This window comes from Neovison vison, chromosome 14 (assembly GCF_020171115.1).
Source record: "Neovison vison isolate M4711 chromosome 14, ASM_NN_V1, whole genome shotgun sequence".
In the NCBI taxonomy this organism is placed as follows: Eukaryota; Metazoa; Chordata; class Mammalia; order Carnivora; family Mustelidae; genus Neogale; species Neogale vison.
Window position 1 is genome coordinate 17,026,464 of NC_058104.1, and position 24,882 is coordinate 17,051,345.

General features: G+C 39.5%; 1 protein-coding gene and 1 non-coding gene across 2 annotated transcripts in view; both read right to left on the reverse strand.

Moving 5' to 3' along the window:
• ZNF713 (zinc finger protein 713) overlaps positions 1 to 24,619 on the reverse strand; it is a 43,619-nt gene extending 19,000 nt beyond the window's left edge. Inside the window, exons 1-2 of the mRNA XM_044232995.1 lie at positions 24,504 to 24,619; positions 12,047 to 12,135 (exon numbers count right to left, since the gene is read on the reverse strand). Of these exons, the coding sequence (XP_044088930.1) occupies positions 12,047 to 12,133 (87 nt within the window). The 5' untranslated portion in view covers positions 12,134 to 12,135; positions 24,504 to 24,619. The remainder of the gene's footprint in view (positions 1 to 12,046; positions 12,136 to 24,503) is intronic.
• Positions 7,352 to 7,458, reverse strand: LOC122896217. The gene has a single exon (XR_006382379.1). It is a non-coding gene; the product is annotated as a U6 spliceosomal RNA (small nuclear RNA).
• Positions 24,620 to 24,882: the final 263 nt, after the last annotated feature.

Here is a 24,882-nt window from a genome sequence, read left to right on the forward strand (position 1 = left end):
GATTTTGATGGTTTCCTGTATCACATTTAGGTCTTTCATCCATTTTGAATTTATTTTAGTATGTGGTATAAGAAAGTGGTTTGGTTTTAGTCTTCTGCATGTTGCTGTCCATTTTCCCAACACCATTTGTTGAAGAGATGGTCTTTTTTCCATTGGATATTCTTTTCTCTTTTGTTGAAGATTAGCTGGCCATACAATTTTGGGTCCATTTTTGCGTTCTCTATTCTTTTCCACTAAACTATGTGTCTGTTTTTGTGCTAGTACCATACTGCCTTGATGATTACAGCTTTGTAACAGAATTTAAAATCCAGCATTATGATGCTCTCAGCTTTGATTTTCTTTTTCAACATTACTTTAGCTATTCAGGGTCTTTTCTAATTCCATACAAATTTTACAGTTGTTTGTTCTGGCTCTTTGAAAACTGTTGATAGTATTTTGATAGGGATCGCTTTGAATATATAGATTGCTTTGGGTAGCACAGACATTTTTTTCCCCACTTTTTTATTACATTCAATTAGCTAACATATAGTACATCTTAAGTTTTTGAGATGCAGTGTTCAATGATTCATTAGTTCTGTATAATACTCAGTGCTCATCACCACATGTCCCCTCCTTAATACCTATCACTCACTTACCCTATCTCCTACCCCACTCACTTCTGTAACACTCAGTTTGGTTCCTGGAGTCCAGAGTCTCCATGGTTTGTCTCCCTCTCTGATTTCTTCCCATTCAGTTTTCCCTCCCTTCCCCTGTGGTCCACTGCACTATTCCTTATGTTCCACATATGAGTGAAACCATATGATAATTGTCTTTCTCTGCTTGACTTATTTCACTTTGCATAATCCCTTCTGGTTCCATCCATATCGGTGGAAATCATGGGTATTCATGCTTTTTGATGGCTGAGTAATATGCCACTGTATATATAAACAACATCTTCTTGTAACATAGACATTTTAACAGTATTTGTTCTTCCAGTCCATAGCATAGAATGTTTTTCCATTTCTTTGTGTCTTCCTCAGTTTCATGATTCATAAGTGTTTCATAGTTTTCAGAGTACAGATCTTTTTACCTCTTTGGTTAGGTTTATTCCTAGGTATCTTATGGTTTTGGGTGTGATTGTAAATGGGATCAATTGCTTGATTTCTCTTTCTGCTGCTTCATTGTTGGTATATAGAAATGCAACTGACTTCTGAGTATTGATTTTATATCCTGCTACTTTACTGAATTTCTGTATCAGTTCTAGCACTTAAAAATTTTTTTTAATTTTCAGCATAACAGTATTCATTGCTTTTGCACCACACCCAGTGCTCCACGCAATCCGTGCCCTCTCCAATACCCACCACCTGGTTCCCCCAACCTCCCACCCCCCACCCCTTCAAAACCTTCAGATTGTTTTTCAGAGTCCATAGTCTCTCATGGTTCACCTCCCCTTCCAACTTCCCTCAATTCCCTTCTCCTCTCCATCTCCCCTTGTCCTCCATGCTATTTATTATGCTCCACACATAAGTGAAACCATATGATAATTGACTCTCTCTGCTTGACTTATTTCACTCAGCAGAATCTCTTCCAGTCCCATCCATGTTGCTACAGAAGTTGGGTATTCATCCTTTCTGATGGAGGCATAATACTCCATAGTGTATATGGACCACATCTTCCTTATCATTCGTCTGTTGAAGGGCATCTTTGTTCTTTCCACAGTTTGGCAACCATGGCCATTGCTAGTTCTAGCACTTTTTTAATGAAGTCTTTTGGGTTTTCTATATAGAGTGTCTGCAAAGAGTGAAAGCTTGGTTTTTTCTTGGGTGATTTGGATGACTTTTATTTCTTTGTGTCATCCTATTGCTGAGGTTAAGATTTCCAATGATATGTTGAATAGTGGTGAAAGTGGATATCTCTGTCGTATTTCTGACCTTAGGGGAAAAGCTCTCAGTTTTTACCCACTGAGGATGGTATTTGCTATGGGTCTTTTGTATATAGCTTTTACGATGTTGAGGTATGTTCTTTCTACCTCTACTTTCTCGAGGGTTTTTATCAAGAAAGAATGCTGTATTTTGTCAAATGCTTTTTCTGCATTTACTGAGGGGAATCATACGGTTCTTATCCTTTCTTTTATTAATGTGGTGTATCAAGTTGATTGATTTACAGATGTTGAACCACCCCTGTAGCCCAGAGATAAATCCCATTTGGTTGTGGTGAATAATTCTTTTAATGTACTGTCGAATCCTATTGCTGGTATCTTATTGAGAACTTTTGTGTACATGTTCATCAGGGCTATTGGCCTATAATTCTCTTTTTTAGTGATGTCTTTGTCTAGTTTTGGAATCAAGGTAATGCTGGACTCATAGAATGAGCTTGGAAAATTTCCTTCCATTTGTATTTTGTTAAACAGCTCAGGGAATAGATTAATTCTTCTTTAAATGTTGGGTGGAATTCCCCTGGGATGCAGTCTAGCCCTGTACTCTTGTTTGTTGGGAGATTTTTGATTACTGCTTCAATTTCTTTGCTGGTTATGGGTCTGTTCAGGTTTTCTATATCTTCCTGTTTCACTTTTGGTGTTCATATATTTCTAGAAATGCATCCACATTTCTTTGAGATCGCCCCACTTGTTGGCATATAACTTTTCATATTATTCTCTTAAAATTGTTTGTATTTCTGCTGTGTTGGTTGTGATCTCTCTTCTTTCATTCATGATTTTATCTATTTGCGTACTTTTCTTTTTGTTAAGTGTGGCTAGGGGTTTAACAATTTTGTTAATTCTTTCAAAGAATTAGCTCCTAGCTTCATTGATCTGTTCTATTCTTTTTTTATTTCACTACAATTTATTTCTGCTCTAATCTTAATTATTTTCGTTCTGCTGGACTTAGACTTTATTTGCTGTATTTTCTCCAGCTTCTTTAGGTGTAAGGTTAGATTGTATATTTGAGACTTTTTTCTTGTTTCTTGAGAAGGGCCTGGATTGCTATATACTTCCCTCTCAAGGCTGCCTTTGCTACATCCCAAAGATTTTCGACTATTGTGTCTTCATTTTCATTTGTTCCCATGTATTTTAAAAATTTCTTCTTTAATTTCTTGGTTAACCCATTCATTCTTAAGTAGGATGTTCCTTGACCTCCATGTATTTGTAGTCTTTCCAATCTTTTTGGGAGGGTTGACTTCAAGTTTCATAGTGTGGTGGTCTGAAAATATGTCTGGTATGATCTCAACCTTTTTGTCTGGGTTGAGGCCTGATTTGTGACCCAGTATACCATCTATTCTGGAGAATGTTCCATATGCACTCAAAAAGAATGTGTAGTCTGCTGCTTTAGGATGAAATTCTCTGAATATGTCTGTTAAGTCCATCTGGTCCAGTGTGTTTTTCAAAGCTCTTGTTTCTTTGATGATCTTCTGCTTAGATGATCTCTCCATTGCTGTTAATGGGGTGTTAAAGTCCCCTATTATTGTATTATTATCAATGAGTTTCTTTAAACTTGTTATTTTTTTAAAAATTTTTTATAAACATATATTTTTAACCCCCGGGGTACAGGTCTGTGAATTGCCAGGTTTACACTCTTCACAGTACTCACCATAGCACATACCCTCCCCAATGTCCATAATGCCACCCCCCTTCTGCTAACCCCCCTCTCCCCAACAACCCTCAGTTTTAAACTTGTTATTTTTTTTTAAAAGATTATTTATTTATTTATTTGACAGAGAGAGATCACAAGTAGGCAGAGAGGCAGGCAGAGAGAGAGGAAGGGAAGCAGGCTCCCTGCTGAGCAGAGAGCCCGATGCGGGACTCGATTCCAGGACCCCGAGATCATGACCCGAGCCGAAGGCAGCGGCCCAACACACTGACCCACCCAGGCTGTTTTTTAAGACTTTATTTATTTGACAGAGAGAGAGAGAGAGAGAGAGATCACAAGTAGGCAGAGAGGCAGGGGGAAGCAGGTTCCCTTCCAAGCAGGGAGCCCGATGCAGGGCTCGATCCCAGGACCCTGAAATCATGACCTGAGCTGAAGGCAAGGCTTAACCCACTGAGCCACCCAGGTGCCCCTAAGCTTGTTATTAACTGATTTATATATTTGACTTCTTCAAGGTTGGGTGCATAAATATTTATAATGGTTATATCTTCTTGTTGGATGTACCCCTTTGTTATGATACAGTGCCCTTCTGCATCTCTTATTACAGTCTGGTTTAAAATCTAGTTTGTATGATATAAGGATTACTACTCCAGCTTTCTTTTGATGTCCATTAGGGTGACAGATGTTTCTGTACCTTCCACTTTTAATCTGGAGGTGACTTTCAGTCTAAAATGAGTCTCTCGGGGCGCCTGGGTGGCTCAGTGGGTTAAGCCGCTGCCTTCAGCTCAGGTCATGATCTCAGGGTCCTGGGATCGAGTCCCGCCTCAGGCTCTCTGCTCAGCGGGGAGCCTGCTTCCTCCTCTCTCTCTCTCTGCCTGCCTCTCTGCCTACTTGTAATCTCTCTCTGTCAAATAAATAAATAAAATCTTTACAAAAAAACAATTAAAAAAAAATTAAAATGAGTCTCTCATAAGCAGCACAGTAATGGGTCTTTTTTTTTTTAAAATCCTTTTTGAATTCCTATGTCTTTTGATTGGAGCATTTAGTCCATTTATATTCAGAGTAATTACTGATAGATATGAATTCAGTGCTATTGTATTACCTGTAAAAGTCACTGTTCTTGTAGATTTCTCTTTCCTTCTAGTCTTTGTTGCTTTTGGTCTCTCTCTTGTGCTCAAAGGGTCCCCTTTGGTATTTCTTGCAGAGATGGTTTAGTGTTCTTGAACAACTTCAGTTTTTGCTTGTCTCGGAAATTTTTTTATCTCTCCTTCTAGTCTGAATAAATTAACCTTGTTGGATAAAGTATTCTTGGCTGTATATTTTTCTCATTTAGCACACTGAATATATCATGCCATTCTTTTCTGGTCTGCCAAGTTTCTGTGGTCAGATCTGCTGTTAAGTCATTTGGTTAAGGACCTTTTGTCTCCAGTTGTTTTGGAATTCTCATTACCTTTGTATTTTGCAAGTTTCACCATGATATGTCTTGGTGTGGACCTGTGTTTGTTGATTTTTGAGGGGAGTTCTCTGTGCCTCCTGGATTGAATGCCTGTTTCCTTCCCCAGAAGGGAATTTTTCAGCTTTGTTCAAATAAGCCTTCTGCCCCTCTTTCCTGCTCTTCTTCTTTTGGAACTCCTATGATATAGATATTATTGTGCTTTGTGGAATAGCTGAGTTCTCTAAGTCTGTCTTAATGATCTAATAGTTTTCTTTCCCTCTTCTTGATCTTCATTATTTTCCATAGTTTTATCTTCTTTATCACCCCACCTATTGATCCTCTTCTTCCATCCTTATTGTTATTACATCCAGTCAGTTTTGCATGTCCATTATAGCATTTTTTATTTTGGCCTATTTCCTAGGTCTTTTATCTCTTCAGCCAGGGTTTCTCTGGTATCTTCTATGCTTCTTTCAAGCCCAGCTAGTATTTTTATGACTGTTGGTCTAAATTCTTGTTCAGCTTTATTGCTTATTTCTGTTTTGAGCAAATCCCTGGCTGCAATTTCTTCTTGATCTTTCTTTTGGGGAGAATTCCTCCATCTTGTTATGTTTCCTGCTCCCGAGAGTAATACTGTATTAAGAAGGGGTCCTACACTGTCCACAACCTGGTGCTTCTGGAAGTGTTTTTGGTGTATGCTCTGTGCATTCTGCTGTTGTGTTTTGGCTGCTCTTTCCCTCAGGTCAGTCCTCTACAGAGTTCCTCCTTGCTTGCAGTTGGGAGTGTCTGGCTCTTCAATTATGTGTGCTTCGATTTGTTTGTTAAGATAAGTCTGCTTCTCCCTCTCCCACCCCTCCTGCTTCTGTTCCTTCCCTCCCTGTCTCTCTCTGTCAAATAAATAAATAAAATCTTAAAAAAAAAAGATAAGCCTGGGAAAAAAAAGAGTCTGATCCAATAAAGGAGGAAAGGAAAAGGAATATAAAAGGAAACAAACAAAAAACTGTACCAAAGATTAAGAAAGAAAGAAGGGAAAAAGAAAAGAAAAAGAAATAAGAATTCTGATCTAAAAAGCAAGAAAAGGAAGCAAACAATATAAAACTATAAGCCTAAATCCAAACACAAAATAAAGATTATAAAAAAAAATAAAATTAAAAAAAAAAGGGTAAAAGAAAGAAAGCCTGGTCTCAGTTCCACCAGAACTGATGCTGATGCTTTGGAGCTCTCCATCAGACCTGGTACATTCAGGAGTGCCTGTGTTGGTCTGAGGGAGAGGCCAGCTGCACTGGCTCACACTTAGACTTGCCTTTGCAAAGATACCCCTGCCAGGAGCAGGGGACAGGCTTTGGTGTTAGGAATCTAGCCGCCATTGGAGGTGCTGTGTTTCTCTTTGAAGTCTAATGGTACTGTCAGCAGGGTGGGGGGTGGTGGAAAATGGTGCATTCCTCTCTGTTTGGGGAGGGGAGCCTGGGGCTGCCACTGTTTAGGAGGCCCTTATGGAAAAGGCAACAATCTCCTGTGTTTTAGGCTTTGGTCAGATTGCTGCCCTTAACTGGTCTGTGCCCAGCTGTTGGCATGCCTGATGTCAGTTCTCCTTTTTTTTTTTTAATGTCTGGCTGGTGGTTGGGATTCAAAACTCCAAATCTTAAAGGGCCTGGCAAGGCTCTAACCTGCTCCCCTCCCCTGGAGGAGAGGCTCATGGTGCACCTCGCACTGTTGTGTACCAGAAAAGCAGTCACATGATGCATGCACCATGGTTGGAGTCTATTGCAATGCACAGTGAAAAGCTGTGACCAGGTCTGCCCATGCTTCTGTCTTTGCTGGTGAATGGCTGTTCTGTGGGCCCTTTGTCCTTAGAGAGGCAAAATATCGTATTCCAAATGTACTCCAGGATTGGGGGTGATCTCTTCTAGTGTGACCCAGGGGATGACCTCACCATGGTGTATTGTGCAAACCCTACATGTCCTCTCTCCCACTTTCCCTCTGTCCCTTACTTCGCTCCACAAAAAGGGTCCCCCCCCTTTCTTCTCCACCAATTCCTGGCTCTGAATCTCACATCTCCCATGTTCACTCCCTCCAGTTATCCAGAGTGTTTTCTTAATCCCCAGATTGATTTCTGGTTGTTCACAATGATTTGATCTAGCTGTGTTTGAGGGCTGAGGCAAGCTCAGGGTTCCCCTACTACTCTACCATCTTAACTTCTCTCAGAGTGCATTCCTTTTTACAGCCAAATAGTATTCCATTGTGTACACACACACACGCACACACACTGCATCTTCTTTTTTTTTTTTTTCACTTTGACCGATACCGTTTCCTCCACGTAGTTACTCCGCGAAGAGCGGCAGTTCACGGGGAAACCGCATAAAATATGGAACGCTTCACGAATTTGCGTGTCATCCTTGTGCAGGGGCCATGCTAATCTTCTCTGTATCGTTCCAATTTTAGTATATGTGCTGCCGAAGCGAGCACTGCATCTTCTTTTTTTAAAGATTATTTATTTATTTATTTGACAGAGAGAGAGAGAGAGATCACAAGCAGGCAGAGAGAGAGGAGGAAGCAGGCTCCCTCCTAAGCAGACAGCCCAACTCGGGGCTTGATCCCAGGGCCCTGAGATCATGACCTGAGCTGAAGGCAGCAGCTTAACCCACTGAGCCACCCAGGTGCCCCCACACTGCACCTTCTTTATCCATTCATCCACTGATGGACATTTAGGTTGATTCCACATCTTGGCTATTATAAATGATGCTGCAAAGAACACAGGGGTGCATATACCTTTTTTGAATTTGTGTTTTTGTTTTCTTCATACATATACCCAGAAGCGGAATTGCGGGATTATATGGTAGTCCTATTTTTTGATTTTTGAACAACCTCGACACTTTTATCCACAGTGGCTACACTAATTTACATTCCCACCAACAATCTCACCAACAACTCTATAGCCTTGCCAATACTTGTTAACTTTTGTCTTTTTGATAATAGTCATTCTGACTGGCGTGAGGCAATATCTCATTGTGGTTGTGGCTTGCATTTCCCTGATGATTAGAGATGTTGAGCACCTTTTCATTGGCCTTCTGTATGTGTTCTTTAGAAAAATGTCTATTCAGATCCTCTGCTCATTTTTAAAATCAGATTGCTTGCTTTTTTTGTTACTGACCTATATGAGTTCTTTATATGTTCTGGATATTAACCCTTTATCTGATATGTGATTGCAAATATCTTCTCCCACTCAATAGGTTCCTTTTTAATTTCGTTGATGGTTTATATCCCTGTGCAGAAAGAAGCCTTTCAGTTTGGTGGAGTCCCATTTGTTTATTTTTGCTTTTGTAGCCATTGCTTCTGGAGTCAGATCCCCCAAAATATTACTAAGACTGATGCCAAGGAGCTTACCACCTTTATTTTCTTCTAGGAGTTTTATGGTATGTGGTCTTACATCTCCCATTTTTTTCTTGAAAAAAAATTTTTAAAAAGATTTTTATTTATTTGAGAGAGAGAGTGAGAGAAAGAGAGAGATAGAAAGCGAGCACAAGCGGTGGTAGGAGCAGAGGGAAAGGGAGAAGCAGATTCTCCTGCTGAGCAGGGAGCCCGATGCGGGACTCAATCCCAGGTCACTGGGATAATGACCTGAGGCGAGGGCACACATTTAACTGACTAAGCCACTTAGGTGCCCCTCTTAAAATTTTTTTATGGCTTGATTTTTCACATTTAAATGTTTGCTCCATTTGAAGACCATCCTAATGTAAAGTATGAGCTATGGATTCAACTTTACCTTTTTCCAGATGGTTCCCCAGCAATGTCAACATCAATCATTGAATAAACTAACTTTTCACCACTGGTTTGAGATGCAATCTTTGTAATACACTAATTCCCATTTGTTCAACAAATCCTCAGTACTTCCTAAGTGACAATCATGGTGCTTGAGATATACAAGTGGGGAAAGAAAAAGACTAACATTCCCCCACTCTTATGAAATTTATATTCTAGCAGTGGAAAGTAGACAAAAAATATGATAACTGGGTAAATTATACATTATGTTAGAAGATAAAAGAAGAGTAGAGGAAGAGGTACTGACAATGTGAGGGATGAGGCACTGCAATTTTACATAGGGTGGTCAGGAAAGATGTTACTAGAGAGGTGACATTTGATAAAAGACTTGCAAAGTTACCAGTACAAGGGCCCTAAGGCAACACTGTGTGTGGTGTGTTCAAGGAAAAAGAATGTAGCCACTGTGGTTAGAGTGGAAAGAGCAAGGGGTAGAAAAGTAAATGATTAAGTTAGGGAGGTAACAGGCCCAGATTCCGTAAGAATGTTTAGGCCATCATAAAGACTTTGACTTTTAATCTGAGTGAAATGGGAGCCATGCATTTTGAGCAGAGCAGTGACATGATCTGATTCACCATTACCCTACACTTCCTGGGCTACATCTTTTTGAAATCACCTTTTTTTCCCTTTGTCTTTACCACTCTTCTAATCTCTGCAGTTTTCATTCAGTTAATTATTATTTTACTATCCCATTTACCTTTCTTCCAAGGCTTTCTAGTGCATTTGGAATAAAATCGAAGCTTTTCTTCAGGGCCACAAGGCCCTGTGTACGTAGGCCCTGCCTTCTTCCCCAAGTTTATCTCAAGTTGTTCTCTCCCTCCCTTCATTTCAACAATGGTGGCCTTTTAACTTCTTAAATATATCCATGGTTTTTACACATGTTTACCACATGCCTAAAATGCTTTTTTTTCTTAGATTTTATAACTTTTATATATCCTTCTATCTCATCTTAAATTTCACTTCCTTAGAGAGTACCTTCTTAATTCCCTAATGTACATTTACAGCACCTTATTCTTATTTTGTATAATAAATATCTCAATTTGCAATTTTTACTTTATTTGCTGAGTGACTGTTTCTGTTACACTGTAAGAAACTTGGATTTAGGAATATCTATTCTGCCTACTGGTGTATATCTGATGCCAAGCACAATTTCTGGTACACTATAGCTGCTCAAGAACAAACAAACAAACAAACAAAACTTGTTGAATGAACCATCTTCTTTCTTAACATAATATGTGGTTCTGGAGAATTAAAACCCCTTGGGCTAGAATGCAAAGAAACAGATATATCACTCTAGTTCTTGATGTCTTTCTAGTTCTGTCTGTGGGGAGCCTTATAATTAAGAGTAAACTGAATAATTCTATTCCCCGCAACCCAAGGATCCCAAAGCAGTAACGTATCAAGTAAATGTTCAACTCTGGCTAATAGTCTCCCTATTGTCACTGCTCTTGTATGAGTCTCATTTCCTGTCTGCAATGGCCCTGTCTTTTTTTTTAATATTTTATTTATTTATTTGGCAGAGAGACAGCAAGAGAGAGAGCTCAAGCAGGGGAAGTGGGAGAGGGAGAAGCAGGCTTCCTGGCTGGGCAGGAAGCCTGATGCGGGGCTCGATCCCAGGACCTGGGATCATGACCTGAGCTGAAGGCAGATGCTTAACAACTGAGCCACCCAGGTGCCCTGGCCCTGTCTTATTTAATCTTCAAATCTAACCAATATCAGCACAAATTCAAACTCCATCTTCTTTTTTTTTTTTTAAAGATTTTATTTGTTTATTTGGCAGACAGAGATCACAAGTAGGCAGAGAGGCAGGCAGAGAGAGAGAGAGGGAAGCAGGCTCCCTGCTGAGCAGAGAGCCTGATGCGGGACTCAATCCCAGGACCCCAAGATCATAACCCGAGCCGAAGGCAGCGGCCCAACCCACTGAGCCACCCAGGTGCCCCAAACTCCATCTTCTTTAGAAAGTCTACCCTCATCCTTCTAGTCTCAATCAGATTTCTCCCTTCTTTGAGTACCTCTTGTACTTGTTGTATTTTCCATTCTTAGTAGCACCCAACATTATACTTTTTTGAATGTTGTGTGATTTAGGTGTGTAAATACTTCCTCTGACGAGTTTATTGGCTACCGACAGATAATGTTTATCTCATATAATTTGGAACATTAGAAATCCTCCTATCTAAAGCAATTGAGATTGGTATCTGGTGTATTAAGCTAAAAAGCCGGTTAAATTGAGATCCATAGAAGGCATCTTAAACATTTAAATTTGAAATATATAATTGTATATTTATGTGCTCATCTTTTGATGTGAAACTAAGCCTTTTCTGAGAGTGATTTTTTTTTCTTAAAGATTTTATTTGACAGACGGAGATCATAAGCAGGCAGAGAAGCAGGCAGAGAGAGAGGAGGAAGCAGGCTCCCTGCTGAGCAGAGAGCCCGATCTGGGGCTCGATCCCAGGACCCTGGGATCACGACCTGAGCAGAAGGCAGAGGCTTTAACCCACTGAGCCACCCAGATGCCCTGAGAGTGATTTTAATGATTAAGTGTCCATACCCATAATGCATCAGTCAGCTTCTGTTTCAGTAAAATGCAACAAGTGACACTTGGGAAATTATATAGATATAGAATCCTCTAAGATTTTTATGATTTTCCTTCAGTGTGTCACTGTTTGTTTACACATAATTTGACAGCAATTTTTAAAAAAGTGATGGACATTTATAAGGTCTTTCCAAAGTATTCAACTACTTTTCACAGAAACAACTCCTTGTCATAATTATACCTCATCAGCTTATATAATGCTTAAATTATAGAACAGTAACAAGAGGCTTAAACAGGTTTTGCAAGACATACAAGAGATTCTTGATAAACACTAGCTCCTGGCAGATGTCCTCAGGCATATTTAATAAAGCCATTAGCTGGGCATCATTGATTGTTTACAGAGAGAATGCATGTGTTGTTAAGTCTGGTGAGTTGTTTAAGTGATGGGTGATTAAAAGATAGTCTATAGTTTCTTTTGCTTCTTTTATAATATCTAACACAGACATTAGCTCAAGATCTGCTAAAAATGCTGGAAGGATAGAAGAGCTATAAAGGGTATATAAGGTGAATGAGAACCAGCCTATAGAAATTATCATCTGTCCCAAGAGTCTGAACGGCTCTGGATTCACTTCTGAAAATTGAAAAATAAAAGGGCCCATATTCTTAGAACTATAACAGCATTTCAGAGAGTAAAACTGAACTTACCTGAGACCTGACTATCTGTGATCCATTACTCATTTCTTTCTCCTCCATGTTCCCCCCTTGGGAAAGTATAGCATTGTGAGAGGGCATAACTGGGAAAAAGAAAAAAAGGAGCATCTGGTAAATATATGATATTAATGCTGAAACTAACTTGCAATTTTTGCTTCCTGTCAGAATGGCAGACAGTTTAGAGAGAAGCCTTCTAAGACATAAGCTCAAAGGCTGGATAACTTATTGAGGAATTCAATGTAGGACTTTCTCTTATTGTGGCATATGAGAAGCTCAAGAAAGCTCAGTGGTGCTTTGTCCTGACTACACACCTGGGGGATTTTTTAAAAATGCTAGTGCTCAGCCCCTATTCCCAGAGCTTTGCTTTTTGCTTTTGTTTTAATTTAAATTCTAGTTAGTTAACATATAGAGAAATATTTGTTTCAGGAGTGGAATTCAGTGATTCATCACTTACATAAAACACCCAGTGGTCATTGTAACAAGTGCTCTCCTTAATACCCATTACCCCTCTAGCCCAGATATTTGGGTAAATCCGGTATTATCCAAATTGGTCTAGGATGGGCCTGGGAAACAGCATTTTAAATTCTAAAGTCTCTAAGTAATTCTAAGTAGGAGATGACAACCACTGAGATGAGTTGATACAGAAAACATATGTTGAGGGACTAATCTTTAATTCTTTAAGGGGATAAATTCATCCCCAAACTCAAACTCCAGAGATTTTTCCTTTACTCTTTTTAAGATGTATATACAATATACAAATACTTTGTATAATAATATACAAAGGAGATTTCACTCTTCTCATTTTTCAGAATGTTTACCTCTTTTTTGAGTACCTAGATTCAGTCCTTCACCAGGATTACTACACCTCTCTGCAGTTCTTGGGTTGTAATGTCATCAAAGCTTTGCTCTCTTCTAGGACAGTCAGTAGATACACTAGTACTAATAGCTTCAGGGTCCTTTTCATTCCCTGAAAGCTGATTTTCCAGAAACTTATGGAGATATTAAAGGTGCATCATCTCTGATGAGAGCCTCAGAAGCCAATGGTTACCCACAAGAATGACTGCTGCTTCTCAGGGGCAGCCACTCTCAGAATCTTGCTTTGTTCATGTAAGAGAGATGTGGGGGTTCCTGAAGATGGCTATTACTTTTTCTTCCCCTAAAGGCATCAAACCTTCATGTACAGACTTTACTATGATATTCAAATCTCTCTCACCAGAGATCTTGTAAGATACAGTATCAGATTGAGAACCTGTAATGAGATGCACAAAAGTCAACAAAAGAAATCCAGAAGCCTCAGTCACCTAGGGACCTAAAGAATCTGTAAAGAAACATATAAACTACCCGTTCATAAAGATAGGGCACACTACAGTGTGGAGTTCTTTAAAAATAATCAAAAAGCATTTTTAGAATTTCTCAAATTCACACATTACAAAAAGCAGAGATGTACAGATCCATCAGCTACAACAAACTTTGGCTTCAGTTCTTATCCACCCTCTTCTCAGAAAACGTGGTCCTTGCATGGTGAAAGATTTTCAGAAAGACTTTTACTAACATTAACAACAGAGTAAAACGTATTGAACTGCTAATAAACATGGAACAATACATTCTTTTTCTGTGTACAAAACTTGGCCTGAAAAAGTTCTCTCAAAAGTTAGTAATGGAATGAAGAATGAAGTCATTCTCGAGGAGCAATTTTTTTTTTAATTTTATTTATTTATTTATTTGACATGTAGAGATCACAAGTAGGCAGAGAGGCAGGCAGAGAGAGAGAGAGAGAGAAGCAGGCTCCTCACTGAGCAGAGAGCCCGACGCTAACCCTGAGATCATGACCTGAGCCGAAGGCAGTGGCTTAACCCACTGAGCCACCCAGGCGCCCCGAGGAACAATTTTTTTAAAATGAGAAAATCACAGTTCCAGTGGAAGAGTCCTATTAGATGAGGAAGCCATTCACTGCTCAAGATACGGCATGAATCTACAATTTTACAAACAGTTGAGGAAGGGGCTGACCTTTCAGGAGTAATTTAAAAGCACTTCAAGAAGCAGGTCCTATTTCACTAAGGAAAAGCTCTAAAAAGGTCCTACTCTCCGAAAAGCCAGACTGAATCTATGTGAACACTCTGACATTTGAAACGTCAGATTACTTCAAAACCACCTATTTACAACAACCAGAAAAAACAAAACTGCATCTACCAAGTTAGGGAGAACAGGGTTTCTCCTTCATATGTGTGAGCCCAAGGGAGTGAGGAGCATATCAAATATATTGCACATTCTAAGGAAATTTTGTTATTTAAGAATTTTTTACGGCATCTGATGAGACTAAGGCTCCAGAGAACACACCTTTGGAAACACTGATTTAGTTCTCAGTTTTTTGATTTAATGAAGGATTCTGAAACTGAAGATCTCCTGGTTCACAGCCCTAGATTCCTTCTAGTATACTCTGAAATTCTTTTTAGTACTCGTTCTCTATGTTTCCTTCTTAGTACTTGTTCTCTACCATTTTAAAATCTGATTCCCCTTCTCTCATAATTTCCCTTTTAATTCCTGTATTGGAAAGATACACACAGAAAACTCCTAAAAACCAACCACTCCCCACCCCCAAACTGTGTGCAATTTTTCATACAATACACACATAGACTTTTTCCTCCAAGCTCTTCCAAAAATCTAAGTGAATTTATCAACCATATGGAAAACTCATGTAGTAGTTCTCAATCTGGGCCATGCATTAGACTCAGTCCAGATTTTAAGTTATACATATGTAAATGTATACATGTCCAGACTCCACCCAAGAGATACTAAACCAGAATCTGTTGAGGTGAAGTCTGGCCTTTACACATTTTTTTAAAGCGCCTGACAAATGATTCTGATGCAAGCAGGGATTCGGAACAACTATGAGAGCCTCTCATTTCCTTAACTTCTTCAATGCTAATGATTTTCATCTTCATTCTACTTCAGGCACCTACTTCTAATACCACAGCACTTTTGAAGTCTTTCTTACCTTATAAAACACTACACTATGAATCAGGAGAACTTAAGTTCTGAATTGGATGGATGGGTAAGGAAGTGAAGGCAGGAGTGGCTCAATGTAAGGGAAAATAAGGAAAAAGCAATGTTTATCAAAGTGTGGTCTGAAGATCACTTGAATCATACCATTTGCTGAAAAGCAGATTCACTGGTCTTATTCCAGACATTATGAAATAGCATCTCTGGGGAGGAGGTTATTCTTGGTCCATGGATTGCATTAAAAAGTTATTTCTTCCCTGGAATCAGACCATTCTCTCCAGCCTCCTGAATCTAGTACATAACTTGTCATTCTTCTATCTTCAACTTTATCTGTCGTTTTTATTGACTCCTTCCTGCCATAATTTAAAACCTTTTACTATATCTCCCAACATTAAACACTTTCACTGGTTATGTGCCCATTTCTAACTACCATTCGTTCTTTTTTCAAAGCTACAACTCTTCAAAGGATTGTCAATACTTGTCTCTACTTCTCCATTACTGACTTATTTTTCAATTATCTGTGACCTTTCTTCTGTTCTGGCATCAGCACAGCACTGAAATTGCTCTGGTTAGGAATACCAAAACCCCTTATGTTCAAGCATTGGAGTTTATTGCTTTTGGGGCTCTGATGAGTATCTGACACTGCTGACAACTGTGCTTTGCTTTATGTCCAGTCTTTCTCAGTGAGCTATGCGCTAGTTGTCTTCTCCAATCTGTAAGTTCCTCAGCCTTTCTTTCATGAGCTTACTATGAAGAATACTGAGGAGTTATTTTGTAGGGTCCCTTAATTTGGGTTTGTCTGTTTTCTCATGATTGGAAAGAAGTTAAGTATTTTTGGGAGGAATATCACAGAAGTGATTTTATCTCTTTCTTAGTGCATGATATTAATGGGTTTATGATGCTGATATGCCTCATTAATGATAATGTTAACCTTTATCACTGGGTTAAGGTGGGGTTTACCCCATTAATTCATTGTGGAAGCTACTATCTTTCCCTTCATAGCTAATAAATAACTTTTGGGAGATACTTGAAGATTATACAAATATCTGGATTTTTCTCAAACCCACTAATTTTATTTTTATAGCTTGCCTTAAGTTTTATTTATTTAAAATTTTCTTAAGTTAACATATAGTGCAATATTGGTTTCTGGAGTAGGATTCAGTGATTCATTACTTACATACAACACCCGGTGCTCCTCACATTAACTGCCCTCTTTAATACTCATTCTCCCACCCACATACCTCCATCAAACCTCAGTTTGTTTTTTGTCTTTAAGAGTCACTTATGGCTTGCTTTCCCTACCTACTTTTTTCCTTTCTCCTCTTTCATATGTTCATCTATTTTCTTTCTTGAATTCCACATATGAGTGAGATCATGTATGAAACCCACTAATTTTAGCATCCATCAGTGTATCTTGTCCTCAACAATCAGTAATATGTTGTTTGCCTAATGGTGATTTCTCTATTTCTCTCTTTCCCACTAATTTATTAATTGGATTTTTTTTGGTAAGGAAAAGCTGCTCCTTATCTCTTATCATTTATTTACTAATTTATATCTCTATGAACTCATGAATATTTATTTTGATTTATAAACCAGAGTATTATCATTACTTATTGTATAAGTTGTTTTGGGTTGGCTAGTAGAAGTCTCCTACGTTATTTTGACCAGCCTCTATCCTATTCTGAACACTTTCTGGCACCGTAAGATGTTTTAGGCTCTTGTATTATCCCTCCCTGGCCCTGGAAATCAACTACCCATCCAAAGAAACAGTTCCTTTTATTGGAGAAATGCTTAGAAACAAAGATCTGGGTACTAGGTGTGTTCACTGGTACTGGGGTATCATTGCTTCTAGGTCCTCTAGCAGAGACAGGAGAGATATACATGTATGCATATTAATCATACATATACATACTTCTATTGTGATCTTCTATGTATCAAATGCCATGAGTTCATACTAACACCTCTGATTCCAATCCAGTACCTCAAGGGCTCATTTTAGTCTTCCTCCTTTCCTCATTGGTAACTTCTTCAACCATAAAAAAATTGTTGACTCTTAGTTCATTTAGTTTCAGAATTAACTCATATCCCTGTGAGAAACACATTTATTAACTTGATTACAGAATTTATATAGAGTTCTCTTTGTCTTCAATTATATAGTATCCAACCAAGATAGTGTTTCCTGATTAGTCTTTTTCTTTGCCATTTCTTTCAGTGTGGTTATGTCATTCACTTGTAATACAATTAGGTCCATTTGTTAGTATTTGCATTTATTCTCTTCTATTTATACTCAGGTGGCTTCCTTCAGCTTTACCTACTGCCATGGTTTCATTGATCATCTCTTCTGAGCTACATAACCACACATGTACCCAACCACCTTTCTCGACATCCCTAGGCAGATGTCTCTCAGATTTCTCAAACCTAACATGTCCAAAACTCATTCTCTCTCAAGCCTCTTGTCATATATTTTGCAATGGAGTAAAGTACGTATGAATACCAACTCTATTGCCAGACTGACTGGGTTTGATTCCCAGCTCCACAACTTACTTGCTGTGTGAGTTCGGTTGTGTAAGTTACTCAACCTTTCTATATGGTTCACTTTCCTCACCTGCAAAACTAATAATAATAGTACTTACCTCATATGTTTGTTGTGAGGATTAAGTGAGTGAATATTCTGAAACCATTTAGAATGTAATAGCCCGTGGTAGCCATATTTATATGTTACATATTATTCTTACTCTATTAAATTCCCTATCTCAATGAACAGCATCAGCAAGCCTGAAACCTGAATGTCATTCCTGACCTCTTTCTTTCCCTTAGTCTCTCTCTTCAATTAAAAGTCAAATCCTGGTAAATTTATCCCCTTAAATATGTAGTGAATTCTCCATCTTCACTTCCACTACCTTGATTCAAGCCACTATCACCTTTCACTTTGACTACTGCCATACTCATCGAACTAGTCCTTAACTTTAGTCCAATATTTTTCTCACACCAGAGCCAGAGTGATCTCTCTCCACACCCCTTCTCTACCTTGGAAATACCTTCATTTTATTTTTTGACAAATATTAAAACAAAATTTTTTGTAGATATAGAAAAGCAGAAAGAAAATCCTACCATCACCCAGAGATAACCAGTTACTTTTTGGGGGGATATATACTTGCAAACTTTTTCTATGCAAAGATACACACATTTTATAATATAATATAATATAATATATATATATATATATATAAAACTTTCTTTTTCAAAATGTGGGTTTTAATTATTTTAATTTCTTGAGGAATCTCCACACTGTTCTCCAAAGAGGCTGCACCAACTTGCATTTCCACCAACAGTGTAAGAGGGTTCCCCTTTCTCCACATCCTCCCCAACACATGTTGTTTCCTGTTTTGTTAATTTTGGCCATTCTAACTGGTGTAAGGTGATATCTCAATGTGGTTTTAATTTGAATCTCCCTGAGGGCTAATGATGATTAATTATTTTAATTGATGATATTGTACATATCACTTCAGGACAGAAAACAAAACTAAATATCATTAAAAAATTAGGGTTATATAGTCTCTTCAACAAATGATGATGGGAAATCAGTACAAGAGAATGCAACTGGACCACCTTCTTATACCATATACAAATATAAATTATAAATGGACTAAAGACCTAAATGAGACCCAAAACCTTAACAAATCCTATTAGAGAGCATAGGCAGTAATGTCTCTAACACTGACTGTATCAACATTTTTCTAAATATGACTTAGCAATTGCACTACTAGGTATTTACCCAAAGGATACAAAAATACAGATTTGAAGGGGTACATGTACCCCAATGTTTTTAGCAGCATTATCAACAACAGCCAAACTATGGAGAGAGCCCCTAAGTCCAACAACTGATGAATGGATAAAGATGTGGTGTGTAAACACACACACACACACACACACACAATGGAATATGAGTCAGCCATCAAAAAGAATGAAATTTTGCCATTTTGCAATGATGTGAATGGAGCTATGGTGTATTATGCTAAGTGAAATAAGTCAGTCAGAGAAGGACAAATACCATATGATTTCTCATAGATGGACTTTTCGAAAGAAAACAGATGAACATATGGGAAGAGGAAAAGAAAAAAAGAGAGGGAAGCAAGCCATAAGTGACTTTTAAAGACAGAAAACTAACTGAGGGTTAATGGATGGGTTGCATGGGTGATGGGTATTAAAGAGGTCACTTGTGAGGAGCACTGGGTGTTATATGTAAGGATGAATCACTAAATTCTACTCCCAAAACCAATATTGCATTATATGCTAATGAAATGTAAATTTAAAAAAGTCACTTTCCACATAGAGAAAACAAAAACAAATTATTAAAAAAGTGGCACATCAGCCTCTTTGGAGAACAGTGTGGAGATTCCTCAAGAAATTAAAAATAGGGCTTCCCTATGACCCTGCCATTGCACTCCTGGGTATTTACCCCAAAGATACAGATGTCGTGAAAAGAAGGGCCATCTGTACCCCAATGTTTATAGCAGCAATGGCCACAGTCGCCAAACTATGGAAAGAACCAAGATGCCCTTCAACGGATGAATGGATAAGGAAGATGTGGTCCATATACACTATGGAGTATTATGCCTCCATCAGAAAGGATGAATACCCAACTTTTGTAGCAACATGGACGGGACTGGAAGAGATTATGCTGAGTGAAATCAGTCAAGCAGAGAGAGTCAATTATCATATGGTTTCACTTATGTGTGGAGCATAACAAATAGCATGGAGGACAAGGGGCGTTAGAGAGGAGTAGGGAATTTGGGTAAATTGGAAGGGGAGGTGAACCATGAGAGACTATGGACTCTGAAAAACAGTCTGAGGGGTTTGAAGTGGCGGGGGGGGGGGGTGGGAGGTTGGGGTACCAGGTGGTGGGTATTATAGAGGGCACGGCTTGCATGGAGCACTGGGTGTGGTGGAAAAAATAATGAATACTGTTTTTCTGAAAACAAATAAATTGGGAAAAAAAGTGGCACATATGTATGTGCCACATTTTATTTTATCTTATTTTTATTTATTTATTTATTTATTTTTCAAAGATTTTATTTATTTATTTGACAGACAGAGCTCACAAGTAGGCGGAGAGGCAGGAAGGATGGGGGAAGCAGGCTCCCTGCTGAGCAGAGAGCCCAATGCAGGGCTTGATCCCAGGACCCTGGGATCATGACCTGAGCCGAAGGCAGAGGCTTTAACCCACTGAGCCTCCCAGGAGCCCATGTGCCACATTTTAAAATGTATTTTATATATTTATAAAATTTTAATATATTTATATATTTTATATATACACACTCACGCACGCAGAATGGAATATTGCTCAGCCATTTCAAAAAGAATGAAATCTTGCCTTTTCCAACAGCATGGATGGAGCTAGAGAATATCATGCTAACTGAGATAAATCTGGCAGAGAAAGACACATGCCATATTATTTTATTCTTACGTGTAATTTAAGAAACAAAACAAATGAACAAAGGAAAAAAAAGAGAAAGACAAACCAAGAAAGACACTCTTAAATACAGAGAACAAATTGATAGTTGCCCAAGGGGTGGTGAATAAGGGGGATAAGGTTGGTAGAGGGATAGGTGAAATAGGAGATGGGGATTAAAGAGTACACTTATCACGCTGAGCACTGAGTAATACATAGAATTGCTAGATCACTTACTGTACACCTGAAGTTAATGCCACACTATATGTTAAGTATACTGGAATTAAAAACTAATAATAAATAAATATATATTTATATGTATGAAAATATGTAAACAAAATAAAAAATAAAAATAATAAAATTTAAAAAGTGTTACAGTATAATCAACTGCATGCAATACCCAAAATTTATTTAACAACTTCATAAACTTTGGGAGCCTTCTTTTCCCTTCTTCCCTCCCACCCTTCCTTCCACTGTTATAGACTACAGCAAACATTGTACAGTTTTGGCATAATTTTGTCTGAATATTTCTTTAGGATAAATTCCTAGAAGTGGAACTGCTGGATCAAAACAAAGGTAAAACACTACTGAGGAAGGCTGTATCCTTTTACTAATTCATCAACAATATGAGAGTGACCATTAGCCAAGAATAACAAGCATTATTTTAAAAAATAGAATAAAATAGTAAAATATAATAAATAGTACATTATCTAATTCTTAGGTAACATGGGAGGCAGAACTTCATATTTTCAGCTTTCATATTTTATCTTTTATAAATTACCCTTTGTGTCATTTGTCCACCTTTCTACCATTTTGCCTTTTTCTTATTGATTTGTAAGAATTCTTTATTACAAACTATATTGTGCAGGAAAAGATTAACTGAGTGGGTCTGGGTCGTCCAAACACTGCACATTTTAAGGAGAGGTTTGAGCCTGGTCTGGTTCCTGAGAGATAACCTATCATGCCTTGCAACCCTCTGCCTGTTCAAGTGTCTCTGGTTACCTGAGGCTTTGGGGCAGGTCAGAAAGTTTATGCTAAAATAGGATTTATAGTGGCATTCTTGGAACACGTAGGATCACCTTGACCTCTGGAGGGACTGGAGATTGAAGATCAATAAAACAGGTCGTCAGCTATGGCTACGTGACCAACTTCCAATAAATACTCTGGATGCCAAAGTTTGCATGAGGTTCCCTGGCTGGCAATACTGTATGTATGTTATTACACATCACTTCAGGGGGAATTAAACACTATCTGCATGACTCTTACTGAGAGAAGACAACTGAAAGCTTTGCACCTGGTCTTTCCCTGACTCTGCTATACCTGCTTTTTTTGTTGCAGATTTTAATCTGTCTCTTTTCACTGTAATACTCATGCTACTATAAGTATAACAATTTTGCTGAGTTCTGTGAGTTTTTTTTTTAGCAAATCACTGAACCTGAGGGTGGTCTTGGGGATCCCTGAACACAGACATAAACAGCAACTTCCTTGTGATAACATAAATAACAAATGTAGTCTCCATGTTATCATTTGTCTTTCATTCTTTGATGCTTTAAAAAAAAAGTTGATTTAAAAATCTTCTCCATCATAAAATGCTTTCTTCTCCCCTGTGGGGGTCCTAAGTATGCGTGAGGGATTTGTTTTGTTTTTTCCTTACACAGTTATACATGTTCATAAATTTTTTACACATGCTACATGAAGACATTACTACACAACACTTGGAACACTTGGGAGTATATGAGTAAGACTGAGTGACCTTCAACACCTCTTCTATTTTACTTTCACCCCTGGAAGTAATTCACCATCAGTCATTTGGTGTACATCTTTTTTCGGCCATTTATGAACATATATAATATAACCACATCCCTACGTAACATAACTCTACATATTATGTGCCACTGTTCTGCAGCATCATTTATTTCCTAAATGTCTTAGAGATCTTTCCTTGTTTGTTAACTTCAAAATAAACTACCTTATTCTATTTTATAGCAGTACAGTATTCTACCATATGGATCTATCATAATATATATATATTTTTCCAATTTATTTATTTTCAGAAAAACAGTATTCATTATTTTTTCACCACACCCAGTGCTCCATGCAAGCTGTGCCCTCTATAATACCCACCACCTGGTACCCCAACCTCCCACCCCCCCCGCCACTTCAAACCCCTCAGATTGTTTTTCAGAGTCCATAGTCTCTCATGGTTCATCTCCCCTTCCAATTTACCCAAAAGCACATACCCTCCCCAATGTCCATAACCCTACCCCCCGTCTTCCAACCCCCCTCCCCCCAGCAACCCACAGTTTGTTTCGTGAGATTAAGAGTCACTTATGGTTATTTAACCATATTGCTAGTGAACATTTAGGCTGTACCCATTTCTCACAATTGCAAATAATATTGTAATAAACATCTTTTTACACACCTCCTTGTGTACCTGTGCAAGTATTTCTGCAAGACCGAGTCCAGAATGAAATTTCTGAGCCTGAGTGAGCTCATTTAACATTTTGGTATGAATTGTCAAATTCTCATTCAAAGTGCCTTCCTCAGTCTTACAACTGGTGCCCTTCCCTGGGCACTTTCCTCCACACCTTGTATCATCAATATTTTTATATATTGCTAGGTACTGGCTGAAAAATATCTTTGTCTTTATTTGCATTCTATGGTTACTTACGAGGTTAAGCATTACAAAACATTTTTCTGTGTGTTTTGGTTACCTGTATTTTTTTTTAAATTGAATAATTTATTTGAGAGGAAGAGAGTGCCAGAGAGAGAGCACAAGCAGGGGCAGGGGCAGAGGGAAAAGCAGGCTCCCTGCTCAGCCCCATGCAGGACTCAATCCCAGAACCCTGGGATCAGGACCTGAGCCAAAGGGAGACTCTTAATCCACTGAGCCATCCAGGCACCCTGGTTACCTCTATTTCTTCTAAACATGGCCTATGGGTATCCTTTGCCCATTTTTCTTTTCTCTCTCTCTCTCTCTCTCTCTTTTTTTTTTTTTTTATTAACAGAGGCTCTTTACATATTATGGACATTAATCCTTTGTCTCTTACACATACTGCAAATATTTTCATGTGTCTTGTTTTTAGCCCTTTGTTCTCTTTGAATACAGAAATTTAAAATTTTGACATCATCTAATGAGTTTTTCCCAGACGGTTGTGTCATGGCACGGCTACAGCATGAAGTGCAAGGGTGGAAGGCGAAACAGGGTGCAGCGTTAAGATCATAAAGGGCTTTGAGGGCACTTCTAAGGAAGCGCACTACTGTCCTGATGGCAACCGAGCACCATGCAAAGGCAACACAGCGATTCTCAACAAACATTTCCCATCTAGCAACTATCGACTGAGCACCTAAGTACCACGATCAACCCTCTCAGAGAAATATCATTTTTTTCAAGTTTCACAATTTCAAATACATCACGAGAAACAGACCATTGTGTCAAAGGGCATAACGGGGACTTGCGCTGCTGCCTACGAAAACGTATTTTAAACATAAAGCAGAACGGTATCAGTGAGGAAACTGCCAGAGCGGTGGAAGCTACCGACGGGAAGTGGGTCCGAGTTTGCGGAATATCCGCGCCTGCGGAGCACAACAAAAGTCACTTCAACTCAGTGGGAAAGTGATTCAGTTCCTAACGGCAGGACGACCGGGAAAGAGGCATATTCCTACCCAACCACTTACAACAAAATAAATACCCCCCAAATATAGGTAGACATGTAAAAAAGATATTTAAAAATCATTTAAAAGCCGTTGAAACAAAGGCGAATGTGTTCGTGATCTGGTGACGGGGAGAAACTTCCCGAAACGGTAACGCCCTCGCCCACACGGAAACCGACTGCAGAACGCACCGGAGGAGAAACCGTTCACGACCCCGGGCTGGGGGCGGGGGGCGGCCGGGGACTCCGGGTCGAACGCAGGGAGCGACCGCGACGCGCGCACCCCCGGGCCGCCCCCTGCCCTGCCCCCTCGCCCGCCTCCCGGCCCGCCGCGCGCCGCACTCACCGGCCTCCACAGACAAAGGGCGCTCTGGGCGGCTCCGCCCCCTGACGCCGCGGCCGCCGCCGGGCCTGACCTGGGCGGGACGCCGTGCCGAGGGCCCGACTCCCCCAGCCAAGGACGCCCAGCGGCGGGGCCCTTGGGGCTGGACCGGCAGCCTGCGCCAGCCCGTCCCGACCGAAACCTCCCCGCGATGGCGACCGCGCGGCGCGGGCTTGGGCTGCGCCCACGCATGCGCCGGCGGCGCCCCGGGCGCCCGTCTTCCCGCATGCTGGACTCGGAGCTCCCACACGCTCGCCCGCGGGCTGCCAAGGCAGCGGCGCTCCCGGGGGCCCGGACCTCCGCCCCGCGCTCCTGGGGCTCCGCCGCCGCGCCGCGGGGTGGG